We start from the raw sequence: 25,291 nt of genomic DNA on the forward strand, positions 1-25,291 counted from the left end.
AGCACACTCCACCTGATATTTCACTGCTAATGATTTATTGAGCAGCTGTGCCAAAGCCATTAACACCTGGAGGGTTAACACTCAAGATGAAAGCATGGAGAGCGACACCAAGGGGCCCGCAGGAACTGTTAAAAGGTTTATGTAGCTGTCCTTCACTCCTTCATTGCCTGTGGCTTCTGCTTTCTGAGTCCGTATACATTCGAGAAAATTAAATACACATCGAATTTTAATTGTTTCCTTCCTTTTCTACTTATTTCCTCCCCTCTCTTCTTCCCTTCTCGAGTTTCTTTGTCACTTGACTGCATCAGTCTTCTCGATTTCACTTTCGTTATCTCTTTATTTTTCTATCTCAATACCCGTCTGATACGCTATGTTATAAATACTATATTATAAATACTATATTATAAATACTATATTATAACTACTATACTTTATATAAATAGACTGACATTTGTATTACTCATTCACACACTCATGCGGTCTGATATTCATGTGGAATAAAACAGTTTATGTGTGAAGTAACACAATGTGTTTGGACTTTTTCCAGCCATAACGGTAACAGGAACCAAAAAGAAATATTAAGCCATGAAACTGAGAGAAGAAAGCAAACTGCAATGGGTCATTATTGTAGAGTTGGTGAGAATGGTGGAAAACCCTGTTTTATACCTCCATTGGCACGAAACCTCACTACATTATTTAGAGGAGAATCTAGAGAGCTTTTTTCCTCCTTTGTCATTTTCAGCTTCGTGTTCCAAGCTTTTTACCATTGACTGAAATTTTTATTAGCCTTCATGTCTGCCTGCAACTAAAAAATACTCTCTCTCTCTTTCCTTTTTTCTCTCTCTCTCACACCCACACGCACACACATATCCATAAGCTAGAAGAGTAACACACATGCAAATACACAAAGGTAGGTGTTGACAAAGACATACACGCACGTGCAGGTGTGCATACACACAGTCAGACATCAATGGTGAGGTGGCTGCACACGTGTCATGGCGGCTGTGGTCCTCGCTGCTGTTATCGACAAGCACCTCGCCTCTGCACGCGGTGAATCTGCTTGTGTTGACGTTGTCGTAACTCTCGCCCACCGGTGGGTCCAGTCATCTGTCACAGCCTCCAGAGCTCGGGCAATCATGTAGCCTCCCCTGTCCTGGTCACCGTGAGAGCGGGTCACGTGATCCAGACGGCCAGTCAAAGCTCCTGCACTTTGATGACAGTTTAGTGTTGACGGCAGTAAATACATTTGTGTCTCACCTGTTGTTTACATATTAACGAACGAGGCGCGCAGGTATCACGGTAGATAACTCAAGGCGTACAAGGGGAAGAAATACCTTACTGGCTTGTGTGTGTGTGTGTGTGATATGCGTGCTTGTGTACGTGCTCGCGGGCGTGTGTAAATATAAATGAATATAAATAGCGTGATTAGATTATCTAATGATGACAGGGGCAATAACATTATTTGTGAGTTACCTGAATAACTGTTAAAAGGTCAAAGGACATGACAAGAATGTTGGTGTCATGGAGGGGAGTGTTTGCCGTCTCAGCACAGCTCTGTCACCAGCCAGAACTCTCACTCGCCAACTCCTCCTGCAATCAGGACAAGACTGTGAGACCTGATAGCCAGTGGGTGCTGCCAAGTCTTTTGATAATCAAGTTGGACATTAAATAACAGCCCTTGACATGCCAGAGCGCATGGCGTCAGCAGACCAGCTTGCCCGGATGCAGAGGCAGGGAAGGAACATCTCTGGGCTGTGGTTACCTTGACACCGAGAGAGCTGCGAGCACCGACCATCATTTGCAGACATCGTTAGTAGTAGCTCCACCGTCTGCTGATGTGAGACGACAACAGCTTCAACTCCCACCTGGTCGCTGGTCCTGGAACTGTGGTGGTTGGTAAGGCGAGTATTCCAACTCAAACAGCTGTACATATTTATATATATATATGTTTCTTCTATTTCATTGTAAATATTATTCTCACAGTATATTGATGGATATATACATAAATGGGTAGAAGGAATTGTATCTACGCTGACTAAACAATCAGTTTGAAGAAAATAAATAATGTTCTTTTTTTATTTGTGAGCACTCGCAGCTTAGGTTCACTAAAGTGAGGCGATACATTTATCTCTGTAAGTCTGACAGACATCAGACAGACATCAGACAGACTATTGACTACAGAGAGTGAGATGGCGAGAGTTCGCATCCCAACTTTCTTAAAAATAAACATGCAGAAAACCACTTCCGCTTGCCGACAAATGCGGGCATTCAAACAGTCGAAACAAATTGCTTATTTTTGTATGACATTAATACAAATAACTCTAACTTTATAATTAAAACATCGATAGTTTTTAACTGCTAATAATAAATAATAATATAGTATTAGTAGTAGTATCAAGAGAAAATTTGGACTTTGTAACACGTTTTGGCTGCATTTATTTTGGCTTTATTATTTACCGTTTCTTGATTTTCAATTATCTATGTAAGTTTAGGATTTATTCGCAGTTTATTAAACAAAAACGCGTTTTATTAAAAATCAAGCATTCTTGATGTATAATAAACTGTTACCGATGACGATGGTATATATAATCACCTATATATATATATTTTACACACACACCCACAATATACTTGTGTCTACTTACGGTACGCGATGTGAAAACATGAAAATTCTGTTATTTAACCATTAGATATATTTAAGCATAAGTACCATGATGGACTAGTGATAAACCTGTATTGCACATGATAAACGTGTGGTGTGTTTACAAAACGTGTTCAGGCATGATTGAAACTGTAGAAACATTACAGAAAGATTCAAGAACAGGTGCTGCTACAGATTGTAGTTTGAGTAGCGGTGTGTCGACAAGGAAAATGATTAGTCATTAGCTCACAGAAAAGTTGTCTCCACATGGTCTCTCACGTGATCTTTTGCTAACACCCACTCACCGACCTCCACACACACACAGTCACACACACAAACACAAACACACACACAGAGGAAACAACTTATTAAGAAAACTGTTTCCAAGGTTCGTCTTTCAGCTGCTGCTCAGTGGCGGTGGAGATGCTGTGGGGTCAAAGGTTAAATCGTGATTACCACCAGATGTTATTGACAAGTGTTTGTGTCAGACCAGCTCCGTGGTCGATGGCCGGTGCATGGAACTGGCTGCTTCCTCACTTGATGCCCACGCTTAGCATGGAACTCGATAACGATGGCGCCGATAAAGGGGCAAAGGTCAACGAACATGGCGGCGACAGGCGCTGGGGGACTGTGTTGGGGGGGGGGGGCAGGTGTTCTCTCATGGCGTCCGCTCTCAGCAAAGGGTCGTGGAATTTGATTACAGTTGAAAATCTGAAAGTAATTCTTCTTAATAATTAACTTGTAGAAGGTTACTGAATGCACAGGTTGCAACAGGACATGAAGTATTCGTTTATTTCAGGAAAGAACAGTTGCACCTGCTGTAAGCCTCACCTACGTCATCGCCACACAAGGGAGGCGAGGTGGACAGGTCCCTCTGTGTTTTACAATGTGCTGCCACTTACATTTCTTATATGAGAGATAACCTTTATGGTCATTCTACTCCTTTTCTTTTTATCATCTATTAAATCATCATCATCATCATCATCATCATCATCATCATCATCATTTGGTCATTATCCTTGTCGTCGTTTCAATTTTCTTCTTCTATTTCTTACACTATGGCCTTGTAAATTCCATTTTTTTTTCCTGTTGACATCGTAGAAGAGGATCGTGGTGACCTGACCTAGAGCATGAATAATTACTCCTTCATCGACGAGGTTTCCAGCTTTCCCTCCAGTCCCACATCGCACAGAAGCACAACGTTTGAGGATTTTATCAGAAACAGGTAGCACTGTACTAGACTGACACCCTCATGAGATAAATAAGTTTTACTATCAAGTTATCGCTATTCCCATCAACTGTGTCATGAACTGTGTCATTGTATCCAGTAGTTGTACTTATCGTAAAGTATGTGTCATTGTTGTATCCATTGCTTACATGGTTTTTGGTTTAAGCACTCCTAGCAAACATCTTTATTGTTTTATTACTGTCATAACTGACTTGTTCAGTCACTTTTGCTGCGTCCTAGTACACTCAATGTGCCTCTACACTGTACAACTATATACGTTGTATGTATTACACATCGACTTTATTACTAAAATTTGGCATAGAACTATAAAAATGATATAATTATTTTTGGCAACTTTAAATAGCACAAAACAAAAGTTGTATCGTGAGTAACACATAAAGTGTCGACAATTCATGTATTGTCTTTTTTCCATCCTGGCGACAAGGTCGATAGTGTTTTTCTACCCTCTGGAGAGCTTCCTTCCGCCGCCTCTGTCCTCCGACCTCTTGTCCATCCTGACCTCACTCTACGTCCTGGTCATCGTGGCGGCGGCGGTGGCCAACACTCTGGTTGTCGTGGTGGTAGTGCGGGGCAGGATGCTGGGCTCCTTCACAGACACCTTCATCCTGTCGCTGTCCGCGAGTGACCTGCTGGTGGCGGGCATCAACATGCCCATTAGGTGACCTTTGACCCTCACTTGTAACGTGGTGTCATGAGTTGTCCTCATGTGAAATCGCTTTCGTAAAATTGTCTTTACCTTCAAAAACGCAATGAATAGTGTATTTAACTATAACTGTCATGGTACCACAAGGCTGGAATGACTAAAAGTTACTGTTTATATTCCGATAATAATTTGTTGACATTTGTCAACTGCAAAGAAGGTCTCTCACACTTTGGAACCCATCCATTCATGAAATATGGCCACATCCAAGTTAATTTAAACTTCCATTTAAAGTTTCGTTAGAACTCTCGTTGATGTTGATCTCTCCCATACTCATTGTGTTTTTCTCTCGCTAGACTCGTCAGCATAGTGGACAACGAGTGGCGACTTGGCCTTGCGCCTGCAAGATGACGGAATATCTCACTGGCATCACCATCATCAACAACATCCTCACTCTCACAGCCATCGCCATCGACAGGTGAGAAAACGACCCCTTGGTCTCTATTTCTTTTAGCCGCTACCTCTAGTGTTCACTCTTGGCGCTCAACCCTCAAACTGACATCCGCTGGCAGGTACCTCGTGATCTGCCGAGAGCAGCTGTACCGGCGCGTGAAAGGCCGGAAGTGGAAGGTGATTGGTCTGTTGCTGGTGTGGGTGCTGCCTGTCCTGGCCATCTCCCCGCAGCTGGTGATCACGGGCATGGCCATGAGGGTGAAGCGCAACGACTCCGGGACCATCACGGGGCTGGCGTGGGTGTGCGTGGAGACCTTCTCCAAAAGGACAACAACCGCCACGTCTACACCTTTACCATCGCCGCCTGCTTCTACCTCCTCCCTCTCTCGGTCATGGGCTTCTGCTACGGTGCCATCGTCCGCAAGGTGTGGTCCCGCCGCAACATTCCCCAGGTCGTGACCGCAGGTCGCCTCAACCCACAGACCGGCGTGGCTCGCCGGAAGCGCGTGACGGCCATGTTGGTGACGTTGGTCATGGCCTTCACCTTGCTGTGGCTGCCCTTCTTCTCGGCCTCGTTGTACGTGGAGTTTGGCGGCAACTCCTACAAGCCCAGTGTTCGTGCTGCTCGAGCTTTCTTACAGTTGACTGGCTACTGCACCTGCTGCGTCAACCCCATCATCTACAGCTTCTTCAGCCGCAGGTTCCAGGATCACCTGTGCGACCTGTTTTGTCGGTCGCTGTCTTCTAGAGTACATCCCATAGGTAACCCCCCTGAACTCCAGATGACCCCGGCACACAATCAAGGCGGGCGTGAAAACCTCGCGAACCTCCCGACGTCCGTGAGTCGTGACGAGGAAACCGAGGTGCAGACCATCACACAGGACAACAACAACTGAACTACATGCCAGATGTGAACACACAAACTGTCATCAGTTAACACATTTGGTCTCGCGCTCTTTTATGTTGTCGACACTGCTGATCAATATTCCTGTTTTCCCACCTGCCTTGATTAAAGTAATTGTTCAATATAATTACTGTCAAAGAAATTATTGTCGTCGAAGAATCTGTACTCATTTTTTTAAGAAGATTTGCGAGGGTAATATTGAACTTGGTGTTTGTGATTAAAGGGAAGACATCCATGTGTAGTTAGGGAAACAATTCAGAATGGGTTTTCGTGTCCGTGTGTTGTTAATCAATTTTCTTTCATAATTAATTGTAAACTCAACAGAAGTCGTTTTCTTTTGGCTCAATATTTGTAGAGGTTCAGTATTTATTTCCTGTTACTTAAACCGTGTGGTATGTTTCGTAATGTTAAATCGTTTCTTGTACTGAAATAAAATATTATATTTGTCGCTTGTCCCTTTATCATCTCACTGTTCAAATGTAATTTAATCGTTATCTGTAGAATAGAATTCTCAAATACAAGTGTTCATATATTAAAATAGCTTCTTTCGGAGATCATTTTTAAACTCATTTTTGCAAATTTTAAAATTGGTTTAACCTTAACTGTAGGTTTTCGTAAACCAGATTCCATGACCTTTAAGTCTGACGGAAGGTAGAAGTCCTAAGTGTGTAGAGGTCGTGTTTATTCAAAACAGTTTTTTCAGCACAAACTCAACAGAACACAAGATGGATGCGCTGGTGTTTTAGTCAAACTACAAAATGCACTAATGAACGAAGAAATACTAATATTCTTCCACGCTAACATTTGTTCTATGTCCATAGCTGTAGCAGACGAGTGTTGCCATCTATGGGTAGCACGTGCAGTTCTCGCTGGCTGCTGAACCCAAGAAGGGGCAAAGGTCAGGGTTACGACTTGCTCAGCACCTGGACGACAGCTTCGCCAGTAGCCGTGGCTGATGCCGGGTTCTGTCCCAGTCACGATGCGTCCGCTTACCTGTCATCATCATCATCATCATCATCATCATCATCATCATCATCATCATCATCATCATCGTCATAGTCGTCGTCGTCTTCGTCTGGATTCATTATTCACTTATTAGTATCCACATTGTCCAGTTCTGGATTACACTACTACGGTGACCACTAGTGTCAACTGTACCCGCTATGACCTGACCACACCGAGATGGTGCTCTACCGACTGATGCATGTCCTCTTAGCAGCTACTGGAGCTTCCCTCACCCGCGAGTTGTTTGTCTTTGCCGACATTCTACACTCACACTTACCACCACATTCTTTTGAAAGTTGTCAGCGGCCTTGAACTTTGCCCCTAGCTCCTTGAGGCGCGTCTCCAGCATGAAGGGCATGGCCTTGGACAGGTCGACCGCGTCCTCCTCGCTGTTAGTGAATGACGTCACTGTCTGACCCTCCAACACGCTCTTGCCATTGGACAGTTTTACTGGCACCAAACCTGTAGAGGGCCAAAAACAATCTGTTTACACCTGACAACTAGAGATGTAATCAACTGTGTGGACCTACTGAGGTAGTGACAGGTAAGTCAGAACTAATCACACTGATCTCACCTTTGTGGTAGACAGGAAGGCATAGCTGCATAAGACTGTATCGTTTGCATTTTAGATATATTTGAAAAAAACAACTAAAAGAACTGTAAACAAGAACCCAAACAATTCCAATAAGTGACATTCGCACGCACCTGTGAGTTCTAAAACTGTAGCAGAAACGCAAACAGAGAGACAGAGATGGAGACAGAGAAAGAAGAAAACATAAAGTTTCAGACGACAGTTAAGGAAGCAGACAGGTAGTAAAGGTAAAGGTAGACCTACCAACAGTTCCATGACACACAGCAGACAAAACTCCTCCCTTCTCGTACACCTGGGTGGCCAGCTTGGCGATGGCTTGTTGTCAGGGATGTCGAACATCGGTCCGTGGCCCCCGGCGTAGAAGACTGCGTTAAAGTCACTGAAAGTAAACAAAAACTTAGTCACAAAATATTTTCTAAAATTATGGCACAAGCTACCTTTAAAAACTTCACAACTAATTACCTGACATACAAACTACGTGAAATCCACAGTGAAAGCAATCACCCAGCACACCAGGCTACACGGGAACCACACACATGGACTGACCAGGTGAAGTCCACCTCACACTGTAGTCAAGGAAACGACTCACCTGGCCGACACCTGGTCTGCTGTCACCGTGTTTTCAAGCTGCTTCTGGACCTCCTTGTCTGCCAGGAACTCCTGACAGATGGCATCGTCTTTGAAGGCCACCAGGCTGGCGGGGTCCTGGTGTGGTTGTTGGAGATGGAGGAGAGATGAGAGGAGGACAAGATTGTTGGAAAGAAATATATTTATGAGATATTTCTACAAATCATATATCACTATGACTTTTGGCATATCAGGGTTTCAAGATGGTCATGCATACAGGTAATATCAATAAAATAAGGTTTACACATGCTTTATCTATCTGTGTGTATGTGTGTGTGTCACAGTCTCAGTGCAGGACACAAAGGACTCCACAAAATAATGCAAGTGCATGCCTACAGCTGATGATGCTCTTGTTGCTATAAATAAACTGTCCTCCAACGGTCGTCATGCTCTAAATGCTACAGCCCTCAAGCCAATACACAGTTGAGAATAGAGTATGAAGGCTTTCATGTTGATTTGTCATCGCGAAATCAGTCAACGAATGGTCCGACAGAATCTGAGAAATATTTATGTTTGAGTGAGAAATAGGTCTGTGAGAAAAATGCATATCTGAGAGCGATCTTCTAAACAGTCACCATGGTAACGACAGTCTCTACTGTTATTAATCTTGCAAAAGTTATGCAATGGTTGGAACTGTGCTAATGTTGATCAACTGGAACCATCGTAAATTTTTAGTGAAATTAATACATCACCAATCTTCTGCGATCTTTTCAATGATAATTACGGTTCAATGACTTGTCTCCGTTCCAAACTCAGTTTTTTACATGCGATCTTACCACGGGTGCCTTGCCGCCAGCCGGGCTCAGAAAGGTGACGGAAATTCCATTTTTCTTGAATTCGTGGTACGGGTGAGCTACCTCGGGTAGGTACCAGCCCGTGGGTTTACCGGTGTTGCCCAGCACCGAATGGCTGGTCAGGACCATCAGTACTTTCTTGCCCATGACTCTGTCAGACACAACGCACAGCGACCTTAGACTACAAACAACAGGCTGCAGCCATCACTATATTTACATTATTGTGTAAACGATCTTTTCTTCTGTCTTGCTACGATACAAGATGGCTGAGGTACATCCTTTGCGAAACAACTGACTACAAAACTCTATTCCAAAGGAACAGCAAACACGGTGGGAGCTACAGTTAATAGTTTTGTCAGAGTACCACCCGGGTGGCTGCAAGGTTTCAAGGAAATCTGTGTATCAACGGAACTATCCGCTGCGCTGTCGCGTGTTCCACAAACAGCCGCGAGGCCGCCATGTTGGAAGTCGGGTGTTTGCATGGAGGGTGGCACCCCGAGTGTGCAGTGCATCAGTCCTCAATGGATGCAAGTAGGCCACCAGCCCGGCAAGTGCGCCCAGCACCGGGTGTGTTGTTCCTGTTGTTCATGCGTGTGTTTGCCTGTACGCACCTCGCGCACCCTTTCCTATGCACGCGCTGGGAAGACGGGTCACTGGGGCGGCACGTGAAAGCGATCCGGCTGAGTTCGTTTGTACCTGAGTATAGTGTTCCTTTCTTCCCCTGGAAATATGTAGCTATAGTGTAGTCCCTAAATAATAGAAGAGCCTAATCAGGGTTCAGACGAGCCTTCCGTGCGTGTGCGCAAGAAACTGCTAAACAAAGTTTGGTGTCACGCTTGGCTGCCTTTATGATACACGAGACGAGCAGCTGACTACACTGCCTGGTCATTATAGGACACACACACGCACACAGACAGACATCACACACACACACAAGCACATAGACATCACGCACACGCCGCGCCGATATATATATAAAACTGCTGTCACGTGACTCTCAGTGACTCAGCTACATTATTCAGGCCATTTCAGCGTCAACGAAACTCTAGCCGAGGGGCAGGGCACGAATGTCTAGACTACACACGTGTTACGACAGACATCACAGTCATTAACAAGCTCTTAGTTCACTACCATCCACTTAATTTAACATTTTTTTCACGAGAAAAATGGAGTAATGGTCACAACAAACGTGGTGTCAGGGTTAGAGTGCATGAGACACGAAGTGGAGCAATCAGTCACGTGGTCTATGTCCCTGCGTGTACACATCATTCTGTACTCAGTGCTAATTACACCTGCAATAAATCAAAGACTGTAATGAGCGGTGGCTGAGGGCTCGTCTGTAGTGCTTACCTTGGTGTACGTACGTCTGACGACCTTCGACCTCAGCAACGCGATGTACAGCTGCAACTCGCACCGCCGACGATGGGAGCAATGTCTGTGTGGTCGGTGCAGACGACAGCAAGTGTGAGCCGCCTACGTTACAGCAACGACAGCAACTACATGTATGGCAGCCCCACTGGGTCACAACTTCAGTTCTCGCTACTCTCGGGTGGAGAACACACCGACGGACCAACCGACACAAATGAGGCTGGCGTTTGGCAGTAATGTTCTCTGTATATAATATTTACTATTTAATCATTTCAATTATATGTTTTGTATCTATCGTGAATATTATACAAACAGTGACTCCATTCCTGCAAAGAATAGAAAAAGAATATGAAGAGAGTAATCAAAAGACAAAAAGTCTGCAGCAGCTTAAAAAATGTTTTAATGAATCATCAGAGCTAGAAGTGCAAAAGTCTCAGTCTCTATACTACTGAAGCTAAAATAAAAATCAATTTTCACTTGTCAATCTGTTAAGTAAGTTTTATCTAGTAGACCACAGTTGCTTATTCTTCGTCAAATCAAGTAAAATATACGAATACAAATAAAGTGAAACTCTAAATACACCGCCCTTCATTTTTATGTGAAAAAAGTCATTTTGGAAACTTCCTGTGATATATTACAGACACACACGGTGCATCGTATATTTTTTCTCTCTCTCCTAGTCAACGACCTACTTGCTTAGCTGCATTCTTGGTTCCCTGTTCAAACACACTGCACACTGCAGTCAGTTCTACCCGAGGCCCAGACACCTGAATGTTTGCAGACATCGTCGGTGTTTCTCCAGGATTTGAAGGTCCACCATACCTGTGCCTGGGGCTGCTGTGCACCCGTCATTTGCATAAAACTCACAAGAGGTCACGTGTTTGGGGTGTACACTAGTGTAAGGTGTGCTCACCCACTCACATCCTCCCTGCACTGACATGCACTGTAATGTGTACTCATCTTTGGAAGATGTCACACAGTTTCTCTAATCTTGTTTTTGAGAATTTGGCAGGTGCCTCCTGCGCCCAACATGGTCGTACCTGACTGTTGGTAGAGAGCTCCAACGTGTCGCTTGAATCAGTCCCATAGCCACCCAACAAAACACAAAACCTGACTGACTGGAGGAGGCAAAGACCCAGAAGGGAGGATTATACTTGGCTCCTTAGGCAATGCATGGTCTTGACGCATTGAACCACTTCATGTCGCCGTGTCTTTGTTACACGGACAAAACCTTTGACTTTTTCTATATGACCTCAACTGTCTTTTTTCCTTTGACCTCGTGTGTAAATGTTATCACAATTATCCACTTAGCTTTGTGTGTTTGCTGGTCTGTGTGTGTGTGAGAGAGAGTGAGGCTGTGATGGTGTGAGTAGTTGTGAGTCTAAGTAATGAAGTGCTTTCTTCCACGGATCACAAAGTTAATACAAGATGTAGACACCATGGGTTCTTTTCGCTGAAAGCTTTGGCTGTCCTAGGCCAGTGTTAAGTACATTTCTTAATCTTTACTTCTTTGCTTCTAAATATCTCATAAATCCCAACTTAGTACTGAACTCTTTTCGTGTAGTGGGTGGATGAGTGAGTGCCAGGTGGTATGACGCAGGTAAGTCTGTGCTGTCATCGTCAGACCAGATACAAACTTGCACGAAGCAGAAGATAAGCTTGGCTGCTAACAATTTATGCGAACAAATTCTTATCTTTCTCCTCTTAGCAGCAAATAGGGACAAATTCTGTATTAGAGGACCGTAGTGCACACTCAGAAGTGCATACACACACACACATACACACTAATTCCTGGTCCTACATACACGGCTTGCTGTCCTGTTGCAAACATTAAAGCATCCTATTCTCGCCTTCTGTATGTGTGATAACTTACTGAACAGGCTGTTTTATGTTATTTTTGGAGGATTGTACCCACAACCGCTACAAAACTGTTGTGACGTCCAATCAGAGTTTATCCTTCTCCTTCTCCGGTAATGGCGACACCCACATGACCCACAAAGCTTTTGAATGAAACTGTCTTTTAATCAGTGTTGTATGCTGTACTTAAAAAGATGTTGTGGTAATTGGAGACCAGGTGTAAGACTTGGACAGCCCGTGTCCCGTTGTGTGTCAGAGAATACCTGACGAATACCTGGCTCGTGTCACGTACAGACACTGACGTAGGTCGCCGTGTCCACATGTCACAGTCACAAGGACTGCACCACGGACCGTGGTAGTCAATGGTTTCCAGGTCCAGGTCCTGCCTCGATAAAGACAGATTGTCTCTGGTGCCACACAGTTGCCTGCCTTTATACACTCATTCAGCATTTTGAGTCCTCAAACGGATCTTACCACACGCGGCAATAAAAACATTGTAACATATTATGCTTAGAGTTTTCTGTGCAAATATTTCAATGTTTAGCCCGCCTATAACAAGAAATATGTGGGGCGCGCTGATATTGTTTCCATAATGTCCCAGCAGGAGGAGATAAGCGGCGCCCATCGCCTGCCATCTGTCCCAGGGCTGATGTGAGTGATTTCATGTGATGTGATGTGATGTGATGTGGAGGCAGGACGACCCGCTGGTCTCGTGTCACGCAGTCCGTGCGCCTGTCCTCCAGGACACAGGTTGCCATGGCTACCAGCCCGTGGTGGGCACAGACGCTGCTGTAGGCAGGACAGACCTTTGACCAGCCTGTAGCTACAGCCTCGATATGAAACCAACACAACTTTGTAAATCAACTGAAGAACAAATGCTACTTGACTGTAACATGCCTGCCAGAAACTTGTAAAAATGCAGCTAATGGTGCTTGGATTTTAATATTGCACAAAATGGTAGAAATGCCTGTAACTCAGGTGGTTGCTCCCTTGTACATAAAGACAGTAGATGTTGGTACTTAGTTCGCACTGACAAACACACTGACGTTCCTCCTCTGTTTCCACAAGTCCTCCTCTGCTCTGAGTGAGACTGTTCGCCCCTATAACCTGCTGGTGCAAACACACCTGAGGTAAATAGAATAATTCTTTGTCACCAGTCCAGCTCAGCAAAATGCACAAATTCAAATTTGTAACTTGTATACTTCATAATTGTTTACAATACTGTAGATACAATCACAGTCTGTCCACCAATAAGGTACACGTGTCTACATTTACGTATGATAGAAAGACAGATGTATTAGAAAACCTAATCTTATTTTTCTTATGTTTTTTGTAAAGAAATACAATCCAGGATGTTCATCACTCGATCAATTAACTACCAGTCCATTAATTAATAAGTCAATGCCATTTTCCTGTCTAGTCGAGGGAAAATCCCATGACGACCATCATAAAAGTTTCATACGGTCTTTTCCTGGGTTCTCTCTGACCTTTGGCACACAACTGTCATGCCTGTGACACAGTCAGATCTTCGATAACGAATGTTTTAGTTCGAACATCTGTTTCATTTCTGAAAATGTGGTTCAGAAGTTAAAGGTAAAAAAGGTCATCAATTTTTTTTCATCCAGCTACGATTTGAGGACGACGACTGTAACTGTTATTACTAGAAAGAGGACGGTAGCAGGGGCTATAAATCTTCGGGGGACAACTTGTCTTTGGTTGTTTCACTGGACGAAAACAATGTTGGCAGCTGTGCTGTGCTCGTTAGTTGGTAAGAACACTGTGTTGTCTTTGTTGAAGCTTGGGCTAAATTAATTGCAATTATTTCAGTAAAAATAAATAAAAATGGTTAATCAACCACAGGTCACGTGGCAGGCTTATCAATCATTCTGTCAAACGAAAAGCTTTAACCAGTCACACATCTGTTTGCGAATTATTATAGTTAAAAAAATTATTATTATTATTATTATTATTATTATTATTATTATTATTATTATTATTATTATTATTATTATTATTATTATTATTATTATTATTATTATTATATTGCACTAGTATTATCATCACAGTCATCAGACCCACGTTTATGTAGTCGGTGCACATGGACACCATAGATGCAGTTATATCACACATGTAAAATGAAAGAAAATAAAGAGGACTGATGCATCCAGTGACGACCAAACAACAATGTCGACGGTTGGTGTTGCAGCGGTTGCAGCGTCCATTCCCCTTGAGCTCAGTGGAAGTGCCATCGATCAGTGGAAGATCGATGCTGAGGGGTGCGGCAAGCGAAACCCTCCCTACACCCGGGATGCAGAGCACTATGTGGTGGGGGGGAGTGAGGCATCACCATACACCTACCCCTTCATCGTGAGTACTTTATGTGTGATGATGATGATGATGATGATGATGATGAGGATGAGGAGGATGAGGAGGAGGACAACCAACTTGTTCATAAAAAAGCAGAGTGGGGCAGGAGCAGACAGTCTAGGAGATAGCAAGAGGCGACAGACAAGATGGAAGTGTGGTGAATGCTCAACTAGTCAGGAAGATACCCGGTGAAACGCAAAAGAAAGAGTTGTTTCTCCGTGGCTGGTCTAACACCAATCTACAAAGAAAATGTGATAGCAATGAAGTCCTCCTTCTTGTTGGCTTTTTTCTCTGTATTCTGTATGTTTCATTGTTACAGTGCGCCCTTTACTACGGCACCTCCCAGATCTGTGGCGGCTCTTTAATCAGGAACTTGGCCGGCAACTACTGGTTTGTCACCGCCGCCCACTGCGTGGAGTGAGTAACAATTGTTCCTGCAACAAACCAAATCTTACCTTCTGATGTTTTCAATATTCCCCATCCTTGGGCGGAGAGGCAATCCCGAACATTGTGATACAATGTTAGTGCAAGGAACGAAGCAAGCTGAAGAAGGAATCTTTCCATGTTTAATTTCTAACTCCACATTTTTTTCAGTTCTGGAGCAGTTGCCCAGTATTCCATCAGATGCGGTGTGCACGACTTGCGGGCCACCAGCCAGCCGTTTGAGTTCAAGCCCGCCATCCAGGCCCGCATCATCCACGAGTCGTACAGCTCGTCCACCATCAAGAACGACATCGCCCTCTTCAGACTCAGTCAGACCGGCTTCCCTAGGGAGCGCATCAGTGCCGTGTGCATCCCCACCCAGGACTACAGGGAGGGAGAGAACTCCACTGTGCTCGGCTGGGGTACTCTGAGAGAAGGTAGGGTGCTGACATTATTTTACCCCGCACTCAGTAACATAGTACAGACTGGACAGCACCATAAATAACACAAACAACACAGACTAGGACAAACAACGGTTAAATAGAAGATTGGGACACGTAACATCGAGTGGAGCAAACAACTGGATTGGAACAAGTAAGCGAACAAATAAGAAAAAAACAAGGATTTGCTAAAAAAAAAAAAAAACTAAATACAGATTCATTCAAGTAAAAGTGTGATTTATTCATGTAGTGAGGAATCAGCTAGCTTTGTTTCAAATGTACTTATATTCTAATTAATTTGCTAATTTTGTGAGTATTTTTGATTCCTCAATGCCCGGTTGCTTCTGTCACAAGGTGGCTCGTCCTCGTCCCTCCTGCAGGTAGCCTCCAAGCCTGTGGTCAGTGACACCACCTGCAGGACCGCCTACGGCTCCAGCTTCGATGCCAACAGCATGGTGTGCGCCGGTGTCTACCCGACAGGTGGCATCGACGCCTGCCAGGTAAGTAGTGCACGCACTCAGTCATCCAATCATACCTGCACAGAGCCATACATACTTACACAAGTGGATGAAAGCAGTACCTACAACATTCAAAATGAATGAAGATAAAGTTTGTATTTCACGCCTGACCATTTTCAGGGTGACAGTGGCGGTCCTCTGGTCGCGGAGAGAAATGGAGAGCTTCAACTCATCGGTAAGTTGTTTGGTTGTTGTGTGGTGTTGTGTGTGCTTCGACCTCTCAAAAGCGCAGTATTAGCGGTAAAACACATCTCGGTCATTGTTGATTCTTTTCTGATGATAAGTTTTGTCAAAAAATACTCTTTTAGATAATGGATAAACGCTATTGTAATCATTTGCACCATGATTATTTTTATTAATAAATAACACCACCAACAGCATCACCTCTCACACCAGCAGTCCTATGTCTTAAAAAAAACAAACCACGCCACACTGTTTATATATATATAGTCTCTATATAGTCACATGAGGTCACACACGTTGTGGTGTCGCAGGTATTGTGAGCTGGGGATACGGGTGTGCTCGTCCCTACTACCCGGGAGTGTACTCAGACGTGCTGAGACTCAAGACGTGGCTCAACTCCAAGATTAATGCATAATTGAGAACAGATTGCTCTGTTGAACAATCGCGGATTCCTACCTGTCAGCGAGACATTTTGCATTAAATATTCGGTGGAAACTGTACTGGCTTCTTCTCTTGTGTGTGTTTTTTTAATAAACTGTGTGGAACAGAGCTTTACAGGCTGTATAGTGGGATAAAGTGAAGAAAAATGATAATTTAAATGAATGGACAAAGAACGCAGGAAAAAGTGCTTGTCAGCATATTGAGGTGTATTCTTTCTTGTACACAGGCCCGTTCTTAGGCAAAGGGCATGTTCACACGGTTTTAGTTGGGATCTAAAGTCACTTTTTTCCTTATCTTGTAGTTACCATATCAATCAAAAGCGCGGGGCCTAGGCAGATGCCTCGTCCGCCTGCCCCTAAGCAGTGATTTGACAGCATTGCAGTTAGTATTTACAGTTTTTGCAGCTAGTATCCTCAGAAGGTATGCCATGTACAGTGACATGGACAATAGTTACCATGTCCACCAGTTGCTGTCTGAGGTAAGGACAAGGGGGTCACGTGAGCTTTAGTCCGTGCTGGTCACGAGCTAGGGACACGATGTTCTTGGGGCAAGTTTTTGGATGCCCTGTCCCTCCCTGCCTTACCTCCCCCAACCTGTTTGAAGAAGTCGGGTACCCACAGCCGGGTCAACAAGGGCAGTAGCCTGTCAGACAAGTCTGGAATAAGCTGACTACAGGGGACACCTTTCATTCTGCACAGAGAAACAGCCAAACTAGACAGGACCACCTACAAGTCTGTAATTTACAACATCTGAAAGAAATATACCCGACACTTTGTGTTTCAATTACCTCACAAGGGCACAACCCATAATCAATCTAATTTCTAAATCGTGTGTACTCAGCTTGATATTAAAAATAAAGAAACTACAAAAAGATAAATTACGACCTAGTCATGTGGAAAAGAAGATAAAAGAAAAAAAATTAAAAGAAAGAGTTAACTACCTCCTTGTGGCTAAATAAGCAGACTGCAAGCATCACATGATTAAATTCCCTCAGTTATAGAATACTTTAATAACTTATTAATTAAGGAAAGAAGGAGGCAATCAAGCGATGTAAATCAGCTTGTCTGTGGTCCACCTATGTGAGGACGAAAACAACACATGGAGATAAGCTTTTGAAACTCATCCACCCTTATCTCCAGGTCCCGTGTCTCCTATTGTCAGAGGAGCCCAAAGAACAGGTCTGTCTGGTGTTGGCCAGAAATTAGAACTAAAAGGTGTAGTTGAAAACTGATTTGTCAGGTCACGATCCAACTCAGATTTTTAAGTTTATATCTTTACTTGAGCGAATATTTTTATAAGATATAAGAAGAGTACGTAGACTACGCCCGTCGCTTATTTAAAAACCAAGATAAATCAGGGTTAGACCACTTATTTCTGCTCTCAGTGGCTTTGCCCTTCTGTTCCATCCCAGAAAAATCTTACAAATTTACAAATAGGTATACCGGGGTGCAAGTCGTTTTTCTGATGACAAAGTTCAGTGTCAGATACTATTTCTAAACATCTGGTTGAGTATCCCCTTCTGTTCTCGACATGTGTCTACACACATCATGAACAGAAAGAGGTTCATGGATACGATGATTGTACAAAATATCACATTGATGTGAAGGATTACAGCAAATGGATGAGCTGAGACCACATTTAATTAGGTGTAAATCGCACAAAAGTTATGTTTTGACTGCATTCAGTGCATGATGTTTATAAACTGATATTTTGAGAATGGAATGGGATTATTAACCCAGGTTTGGCAAAATAATATCCTATGGTAAGCTTTACCCACTAGAAAATATTCTGTGACCATACAGACATGTCATGAAGTGCCTGAGTCAGCTGAGGCACTGTCAGCAATAAAATGTGTACTTGTATACAGCACGCCCCCGCCCATGAAGGATCAGTAGGTCAGGTCCCCTTCACTATTTCCATTTTAGTTCTATTGTGAAAAGGCACAAATCTCTTACAAGCCAAAATTTGTATGAAATTATAAAAAGCTATAAAAATGTGACTACTGGTGTGAAAAGGTAAGTACCGATGTTTATGTATTATCTCTTCAAAAGAAATGGATTGTATATCTGTCAGGTGGTTGACCCTTTGTAAAAATTTATACTTAAAGTTATTTTGTGACTTCTTTGTCTTTAATAACCGAGTACACAAAGTCCGTGGTCTAGATTTATGAGTTCAGAATTATGGGTTCAACTGTCTGTGTCTCTGTCTCCATGCCACCTATCTTTCTGTTGTAATTTTGCTATTCAACTGTCACCAGCTACCTGTTTGGAAAGACAGCCAGGTGGTCTCAATCAATTTTTTATTGTGTTTTTTTTTTTTAATGTTCAATTTTTCTCTCTCTTTCTGGCGCCACAGATATAGATATAGTTCAGTGTGTTCTGCTCTATTATATTATTCTGCACTTTAAGCTTTTGTCCCATCCCTAGTCAGATTTTTACTATATTTTCTCTTATTATTTCTTGATTTCTCTTCTTTAATTTCTATAAATAATAATCTGTGGTTTTTGAACAACATTTGCATTTCATATTATTTTGTCCATTTTACAAAAATCTTAATCTCTGTTTTAAGCGCTTAATTAACAATGAATGTAGCAATAACACATGAAATCATGTAACTTGAGATTAACGGGAGATAACCAATGAAATGCTTGATTGACCGCAGTAGAGTCCCCTCCCGTGATGCTCTGCTGCACACCTTGCGGTCACAACTCGCTGCAGGTTGAGTGAAGGTGAGCAGCTGCATATAAAGGTGAGACATGTCTGTGTTGTGCGCCCTGCTCACTCTCTCAGAGCGTGACAGGTGTGTGTCAGGCCCCGTGACAGGAACCCAGCAGGTGGGGGCGACTGCAGACCGTTTCTGACCTCACCTGTCCTACTTCTTCATTGGCTGTGACGTAACGGAATCTTCCGATAAGCTTTGTGCGCAACACCCTACTCATTTTTTGCTGTTCAAAATGTATTTACGGAGTTAAATTGACAGTTTCACTAAAAGATAACAATGCTACAGTCTCGGACTACAGCTGTACTCTTACTGGAGTCGGTGCGGTACAAGATGCTATAAATTAAGGCTGAGGGGCGGAATGGGACTATTCTTCTGGAATCAGTGACAAGATGCGGGCAATCGTTCTGTGCTCATTGTTCGGTAAGAGGTTTATTTTCGTCTTGGTCATACTTTGCATATATCTTACAGAAACACCGTGTCACCGTGCACTCCACACATCGTGTCTTTAGAACTGAAGGAGAGGCAGGGTGGGAGACGAGTTGACAGCGGAGTGTCCAAAGACAATTGCTTCCAATAATCTGTTAGAGTAACAACTATTCTGTTGTGTTATTCTGACTGTCAGTTCTTGACTAACTGGCTACATACAGTCTGTGTCAAGCCACACACCACGTGACTAGGCTCTACCTTGAACCAACCAGCTACAGTGAACAAAATGAACGGGTTGTTTGACCAGCTGCTTCGTCCATTTTGGTATTTTTATCTTTGACCATCAAAGGAAAATGCATGCTGAGCTAAAATGATAGACGCTAAAGCTCTCAAACAATTTCGGGTTACACACAAACCCTATAACTACAATCATGTCTGTGCTGGTCTTCAAAGATACCCGTGTGATAGCTGACCACCTTGACTAATCCTTGTACCTGAAACACGAGCTGTGCTTAGCTCCAGATTGTCTGTGCTCAGATAGGCACTATACTTATTGTAATTCGTAATCTTAAGTAAGCATTAGGAGACAGAAAATTGGAAATAAGAAGCAGTATTAAATCTAAAAATAAGTTATAATTTAATAGTAAGGAAACTTAGCATATTCATTAAATAAACCCAATATTTAACTTTGAAATAAATACATTTTTTTAAGATCCGGGTGTGATATTTTGTTCATTTTAGCATTATTTTATTTGAGCATTTGAGCATTTCTAATTTCTCTGAAGCACTTTAATTACAACTGCTCACGTGACTAAACCTTATGGTTTTCACTGATTGGGTGGATGTGTGTTGAAAGTAAATTATAATGGCCTCTCCTGCTGAATAAACTCTGATTGCTAACAAATCCTAAAAACACTCTCTAGTCGATGCCCCTGATGCACTTTGCGATGTCAGTGAACATTTGAGCTTCTAACACGTTTTCAGCAGCGCCAGTTCAACAGTAAGTCTTGTTTCAGCCGTTGCGGCCTCCATTTCGCCATGGGTGGTCCAGATGAAGATCGACTACGGAGGATGTGGTCAGAGGAACCCTCCTCTGTACCGAGAAGACTTGGACCCTTATGTCGTGGGAGGAAGTGAAGCCCCGCCATACACCTTCCCATTTGTCGTAAGTGTGATATGTACCTCCGTGTTTAAGGAGGCAGTATTTTACAAAAGTTACAATTTGGCGATTGTGATATAACGAGACCTCTTCTGTGCTTTTTTTTTTTTTACTTTTTATAGTTCAAAGCATCTGAAAAAATCCTCTTTTCGGAGACATTATTTAACTGTCTTATTTATTATTTTTTTGTGAGACTGGATTCCAGTAAAAAAAAAAAAGACTGACATCTGCTTATCTACCAACGTGAATAAAACGTACCATTAGGTTTTCTGTATTTTTTATATTTTATTTTTGACACTACTCATTTGTATACAAAGAAAAGCTACATGGGTTTTGATCGCAGTACCTCTATCTCATTTCATCAGTTATTTGTGATAGTCATTTCATGTTCTTTATATATGTTCTCTCTATTTGTTGTCATCTCTCACATTTCAGTGTGCCCTGTACTATGGCTCATCTCAAATCTGTGGTGGCTCTTTGATTAGAAACCTGGCCGGTAACTACTGGTTTGTGACCGCTGCTCACTGCGTGTAAGTGAGAACCTTTTACAACAATTGTCACTTTAGGCATTTCATACAAGACATTATATAATATAGCATAAAAACAATGCACATCTAAATGGGATATGGTTGTACAATAAATTTAATTGTCGATACCACAGGTAAACACGAAGTAGTGAAGAGTGCGTTGTCACTACAGACCACATGCTGTAAACTGAACAACACTGTTCAGTTGTTGTTGTAAATAGTTAGAAGCACCCGTACTACTGGTCCGACTCTGAGCGTTCAGTCTTTCTTTACCGAACCTGTTCACAGCTCCGGGACCCTCAGCTCCTTCTCCATCAGATGTGGTGTTCACAATCTGCAGTCCAGCTCCCAGCCCTTCGAGTTCAAGCCCACCATCCAGGCCCGCATCATCCACGAGTCGTACAGCTCCGCCAGCCTCAAGAACGACATCGCCCTCTTCAGACTCAGCCAGACCGGCTTCCCCCGGGACAGGATCGGGGCCGTGTGCATCCCCACCCAGGACTACGTCGCTGGCGAGAACTCCACCGTCATCGGCTGGGGTCTCTTGAGGGAAGGTAAGTTACCACATAGCATTCCGCACATAAAATCATCCGTTGGAGCGAGTTTACACCTCACTACAGGATCGGCAAAATGGTTTAGTTACAGGCACTGCACGGCTTCTGAAACTTCTTATCACAATTTTCTTTTTACAAATATATTGCTCTGACCAAGTCGGTCAGTTGATAGTTTTGATTTTTCTCGTTTTTAATGTGATTAATTAATGAAGTTAGTGCATATTTAGTATATTTCATGAAAGGTCCCGGTTCGTAAGTGACGTGCAATGTGATCTCTGTGTGCGGTGTTCCTCACGTTCCTCACATGTACTGTAATAAAGTGTAAGGTGACCCTCGCGTTCCCGGTGTGAGGTATAGTCTATGGGTGAGGTGACCCTCACGTTTCTGCTGTGAACCTCACTTGTCCTTTGCCTCTTGTCGCAAGGTGGCTCCTCCTCCAGCACCCTGCAGCAGGCCTCCAAGCCCATCGTCAGTGATGCCACCTGCAGAACCGCCTACGGCTCCAGCTTCGACGCCAACACCATGGTGTGCGCCGGCGTCTACCCCACTGGAGGCATCGACGCCTGCCAGGTAATTAAACACACGCAAAGACTAGAGGAGAGAAAAGAAGATAACGCGTGGAACGGTGGGGAGAGGGAATGTAGTGCTAACTTATTAACAACTGAAAGAATACAAAACTCCGTGAGTCAACAAGTCCAGGAAATTAAAATAAATGCATACATTATCGGAAAAAACATAGTCCTCTCAAACAGGTAATGCGAGGCACATTCCACTCCATTAGATAATTAGATAAACGCAGTGTATGTCTTAGACATCAAACCGAAAATAAAATAACTCAGAATATAGCTTTAGAGTACAGGTGTTTTAATGAGGTCCTTTGAAGTGTGAAATGTTTTATTTTTCTAGGGAGACAGCGGTGGCCCACTGGTTGTTCAGAGAAATGGAGAGCTCCATCTTGTCGGTGAGTGTTTTGTAATCGCGATAGTGCAGTTCTGTAGACATTTATTTTATACTGCCAACAGTCTGATTAGAAAACCCATTGCTACTCCACTGGTCAGTGTTTCCCCCACAAGAATTTCCACAGAAATTTGTTTATGTCTTCACCAATAATATTGTATTGATATGCCAGAAGCTTGACTCTGTTGCTGATTCATCCTCATCTGTGTCAGGTACAGGTTATGATGGTCCTAGGTTTTGATAATACATGAACAGCTTGTTAAAGAAATTTGTCTGAACAGTAGTGCCCAGAACATGTGAATTCATCCTATTACCTCCTGACTGCTGGTCGATTGTCTAGATGTCATATTACAACAGACAACTCATATCATTCATGTTTCTCTCACGTCTGGACACTTTCCTACCGAGTTCAGTAAATATAGGTCACAGGGTATGAGTATAAATATAGACATCGGCAGGTCACAGGCCATAGACACGAACAAACTAACAACACTCGAAGTCTGCCATGTGTTTGATGCGAGATGTTTCATGTTGCAGGTATTGTGAGCTGGGGCTACGGTTGTGCCCGTCCTAACTACCCAGGGTGTGTACTCCGATGTGCTGAGGCTCAAGAGCTGGCTGAACACCAAGATCAATGCCTGATCCCAAGGCTGAGCGAGCCACACCTCGCGGTTGCCCCCTTGTCAGCCAGAAGTTGAATACCGTATCGTTGTCATGGCGACCGGAAAATACTCCGACTGCCTTTACTCTGCATTGATTCAGTCAATAAAGAGAGTGGAAATACCTTTGTCTCAGATTTCTCACTAAGAAAGGGAGAACAAAACAGATGATACACTACAAGGGTTACTTATGATTCATGGGTTGGAGGTTGGAGTCACTGGAGCTTTCTCGGGTCCTTTATAGTGCGGGAGAACCCAGCACAGACAGCGACTTCTGATGGCCTTGCCGTCGAACTTCTACTTCTCACAGGTAGTGAAAATCCTCTCACAGGTAGTGCAATTTCTCACACAGGTAGTGCAAGTCCTCTCACAGGTACTGCAAGTCCTCTCACAGGTAGTGCAAGGTAAACAGGCCTTCAAACATACACATAAACTGCTAGACATTTTCCATGAGCAGACAAACTTTCAGACATAAGGGAGATAACTGCGACTAAAACTTATTCGCTGATTATCCTGGATTATCTTCCTTTGACCACAAAGCTCACCACACCATATTGGATTAGGAGATAATGTCGCTGAAGAGAACATAATTATCCTTTGCCAGTACAAGCTAAACATCGTGTTTTTAACCCTTCATTCCCTGAGTAGTTCTCTACGAGTGCAGAGCGCGCTGGTCAGTTGACATAGAGTGGACACAGCTAGACAGAGACACACCTGTATCTACACCTGTGGATAACCCAGCCAGCAAGGGAGGAAACACATCTGCTCGCAGCATGTCTCACGCTTTGACGGCAATTAGTAGTACCAAAGTGTGTGTGTGTGTTTAAACTGGAACTTATCAAGATGAAAATAACGTCGATTACTGAAAAGATGATGAAGACAGTGACGATAAAGGTAGTAATGATGATTATGGTTCCAATATTAAGCAGTGAGTGAACAGTAACCATCCTACTACAGCTATTAATAATAATTAGATGATTCTTTCTTTTTATCACACACATTAGCTGATGAGAGTAACATGAAAAAGAAATAAATTAAGAGAGACAGAAAGAGATAATGGGTATTCGAAAAAGAAAAAAAAAGGTGGCATACCGTGCCTTGTGTTAAATAACAATAACAACAAAAATAATGGGTATTTATAACACGCAGCACCACGACCAACATAGATCTCACTCTCTGAATACAAGATAACAGCCAGTGGACACTGAGGTACGTATAGACACACTGAACAACATGAAGTGATGTAGATACTGTAAACAGTGTAAGATTCAGCCAACTACATCTCATCGGTTCCCAGACTTCTCCACACATTAAATTATTCACAAAGCCACGAATGTTACCTGGGCTGGACAAGGAATTACTTCTTAATCGCTGACTTCTGAACTTCTCTATGCACACACGGCGGCTTCCTTCGATTGTCGATGTCGTCTGCGTTTTACTATTTCGCCAGAGTGATCTCCCCTCCACCAATAATTATTTTTCCTTCCGCGACATACATTCTTATACTCACCCACACTGCATTCCTGACATTCTTTACGTGTTTCTCTCTATGTGTGAGTGGTTGGTTATATCTTTATGTATATACAAGGGTGTGTGTGTGTACGCATGTATGCACGTTGCCATGTGTGTGTACATACGATGTGGTGTGTTACTTTTACATCTGTGGTCGAGCCTCTCTGTATTCTGTGCACGCGTGTTACTGCGTGTGCTCGTGTTCGCCACTGAATGGACCAAACTTTGAATTAACAACCAAAACCCTAGTCTCACTATTAATTCTTTCTTTGAT

General features: G+C 43.1%; 4 protein-coding genes across 5 annotated transcripts; 3 read left to right on the forward strand and 1 right to left on the reverse strand.

The window, feature by feature from the left end:
- The first annotated feature begins 3,740 nt into the window (after positions 1 to 3,740).
- On the forward strand, positions 3,741 to 6,589 carry LOC112573202 (gastrin/cholecystokinin type B receptor-like). 2 transcript variants are annotated; one of them, XR_003101185.1, is made up of 4 exons: positions 3,741 to 3,866; positions 4,315 to 4,548; positions 4,887 to 5,008; positions 5,103 to 6,589. XR_003101185.1 is itself a non-coding variant. In XM_025253352.1 (3 exons), the coding sequence occupies exon 3, from the start codon at positions 5,376 to 5,378 to the stop codon at positions 5,877 to 5,879; it is 504 nt and encodes a 167-aa protein (XP_025109137.1). In that variant the 5' UTR covers positions 4,270 to 4,548; positions 4,887 to 5,008; positions 5,103 to 5,375; the 3' UTR covers positions 5,880 to 6,589. The 2 variants fall into 2 exon arrangements, 1 of the variants encoding a protein (XP_025109137.1); XM_025253352.1 differs by lacking the exon at positions 3,741 to 3,866 and having other exon boundaries at positions 4,270 to 4,548.
- A 66-nt stretch (positions 6,590 to 6,655) lies between these two features.
- Positions 6,656 to 11,101, reverse strand: LOC112573197 (glutathione-independent glyoxalase HSP31-like). Its single transcript, XM_025253339.1, is given in 9 exon segments — positions 6,656 to 6,858; positions 6,860 to 6,880; positions 7,170 to 7,354; positions 7,728 to 7,802; positions 7,805 to 7,863; positions 8,074 to 8,189; positions 8,888 to 9,056; positions 10,256 to 10,599; positions 10,966 to 11,101. Coding segments are annotated over 7 exon segments (687 nt in total). The 5' UTR covers positions 9,053 to 9,056; positions 10,256 to 10,599; positions 10,966 to 11,101; the 3' UTR covers positions 6,656 to 6,792.
- A 2,641-nt stretch (positions 11,102 to 13,742) lies between these two features.
- On the forward strand, positions 13,743 to 16,561 carry LOC112575301 (trypsin alpha-3-like). Its single transcript, XM_025257060.1, has 7 exons — positions 13,743 to 13,898; positions 14,337 to 14,497; positions 14,817 to 14,914; positions 15,092 to 15,357; positions 15,715 to 15,860; positions 15,999 to 16,053; positions 16,373 to 16,561. Exons 1-7 carry the CDS (start codon positions 13,868 to 13,870, stop codon positions 16,474 to 16,476), a joined length of 861 nt encoding a protein of 286 aa, XP_025112845.1. The 5' UTR covers positions 13,743 to 13,867; the 3' UTR covers positions 16,477 to 16,561.
- A 2,927-nt stretch (positions 16,562 to 19,488) lies between these two features.
- LOC112573734 (trypsin-1-like) lies at positions 19,489 to 23,630 on the forward strand. Its single transcript, XM_025254321.1, has 7 exons — positions 19,489 to 19,643; positions 20,666 to 20,814; positions 21,244 to 21,338; positions 21,624 to 21,889; positions 22,314 to 22,459; positions 22,796 to 22,850; positions 23,384 to 23,630. Exons 1-7 carry the CDS (start codon positions 19,613 to 19,615, stop codon positions 23,542 to 23,544), a joined length of 903 nt encoding a protein of 300 aa, XP_025110106.1. The 5' UTR covers positions 19,489 to 19,612; the 3' UTR covers positions 23,545 to 23,630.
- The last annotated feature ends 1,661 nt before the right edge of the window (positions 23,631 to 25,291 follow it).

Source organism: Pomacea canaliculata, linkage group LG1 (genome assembly GCF_003073045.1).
Source record: "Pomacea canaliculata isolate SZHN2017 linkage group LG1, ASM307304v1, whole genome shotgun sequence".
Taxonomy (NCBI): Eukaryota; Metazoa; Mollusca; class Gastropoda; order Architaenioglossa; family Ampullariidae; genus Pomacea; species Pomacea canaliculata.

Bases quoted from the DNA above. Each gene is read 5' to 3' on its own strand.
- LOC112575301 (XM_025257060.1), top strand. From the start codon at position 13,868: ATGTTGGCAGCTGTGCTGTGCTCGTTAGTTG. The intron at 13,899-14,336 runs GTAAGAACACTG...TTGGTGTTGCAG, and splicing joins TGTGCTGTGCTCGTTAGTTG to CGGTTGCAGCGTCCATTCCC. The intron at 15,861-15,998 runs GTAAGTAGTGCA...GACCATTTTCAG, and splicing joins GTGGCATCGACGCCTGCCAG to GGTGACAGTGGCGGTCCTCT.
- LOC112573202 (XM_025253352.1), top strand. From the start codon at position 5,376: ATGGGCTTCTGCTACGGTGCCATCGTCCGCAAGGTGTGGTCCCGCCGC.
- LOC112573734 (XM_025254321.1), top strand. From the start codon at position 19,613: ATGCGGGCAATCGTTCTGTGCTCATTGTTCG. The intron at 21,890-22,313 runs GTAAGTTACCAC...TCTTGTCGCAAG, and splicing joins CTGGGGTCTCTTGAGGGAAG to GTGGCTCCTCCTCCAGCACC. The intron at 22,460-22,795 runs GTAATTAAACAC...TTATTTTTCTAG, and splicing joins GAGGCATCGACGCCTGCCAG to GGAGACAGCGGTGGCCCACT.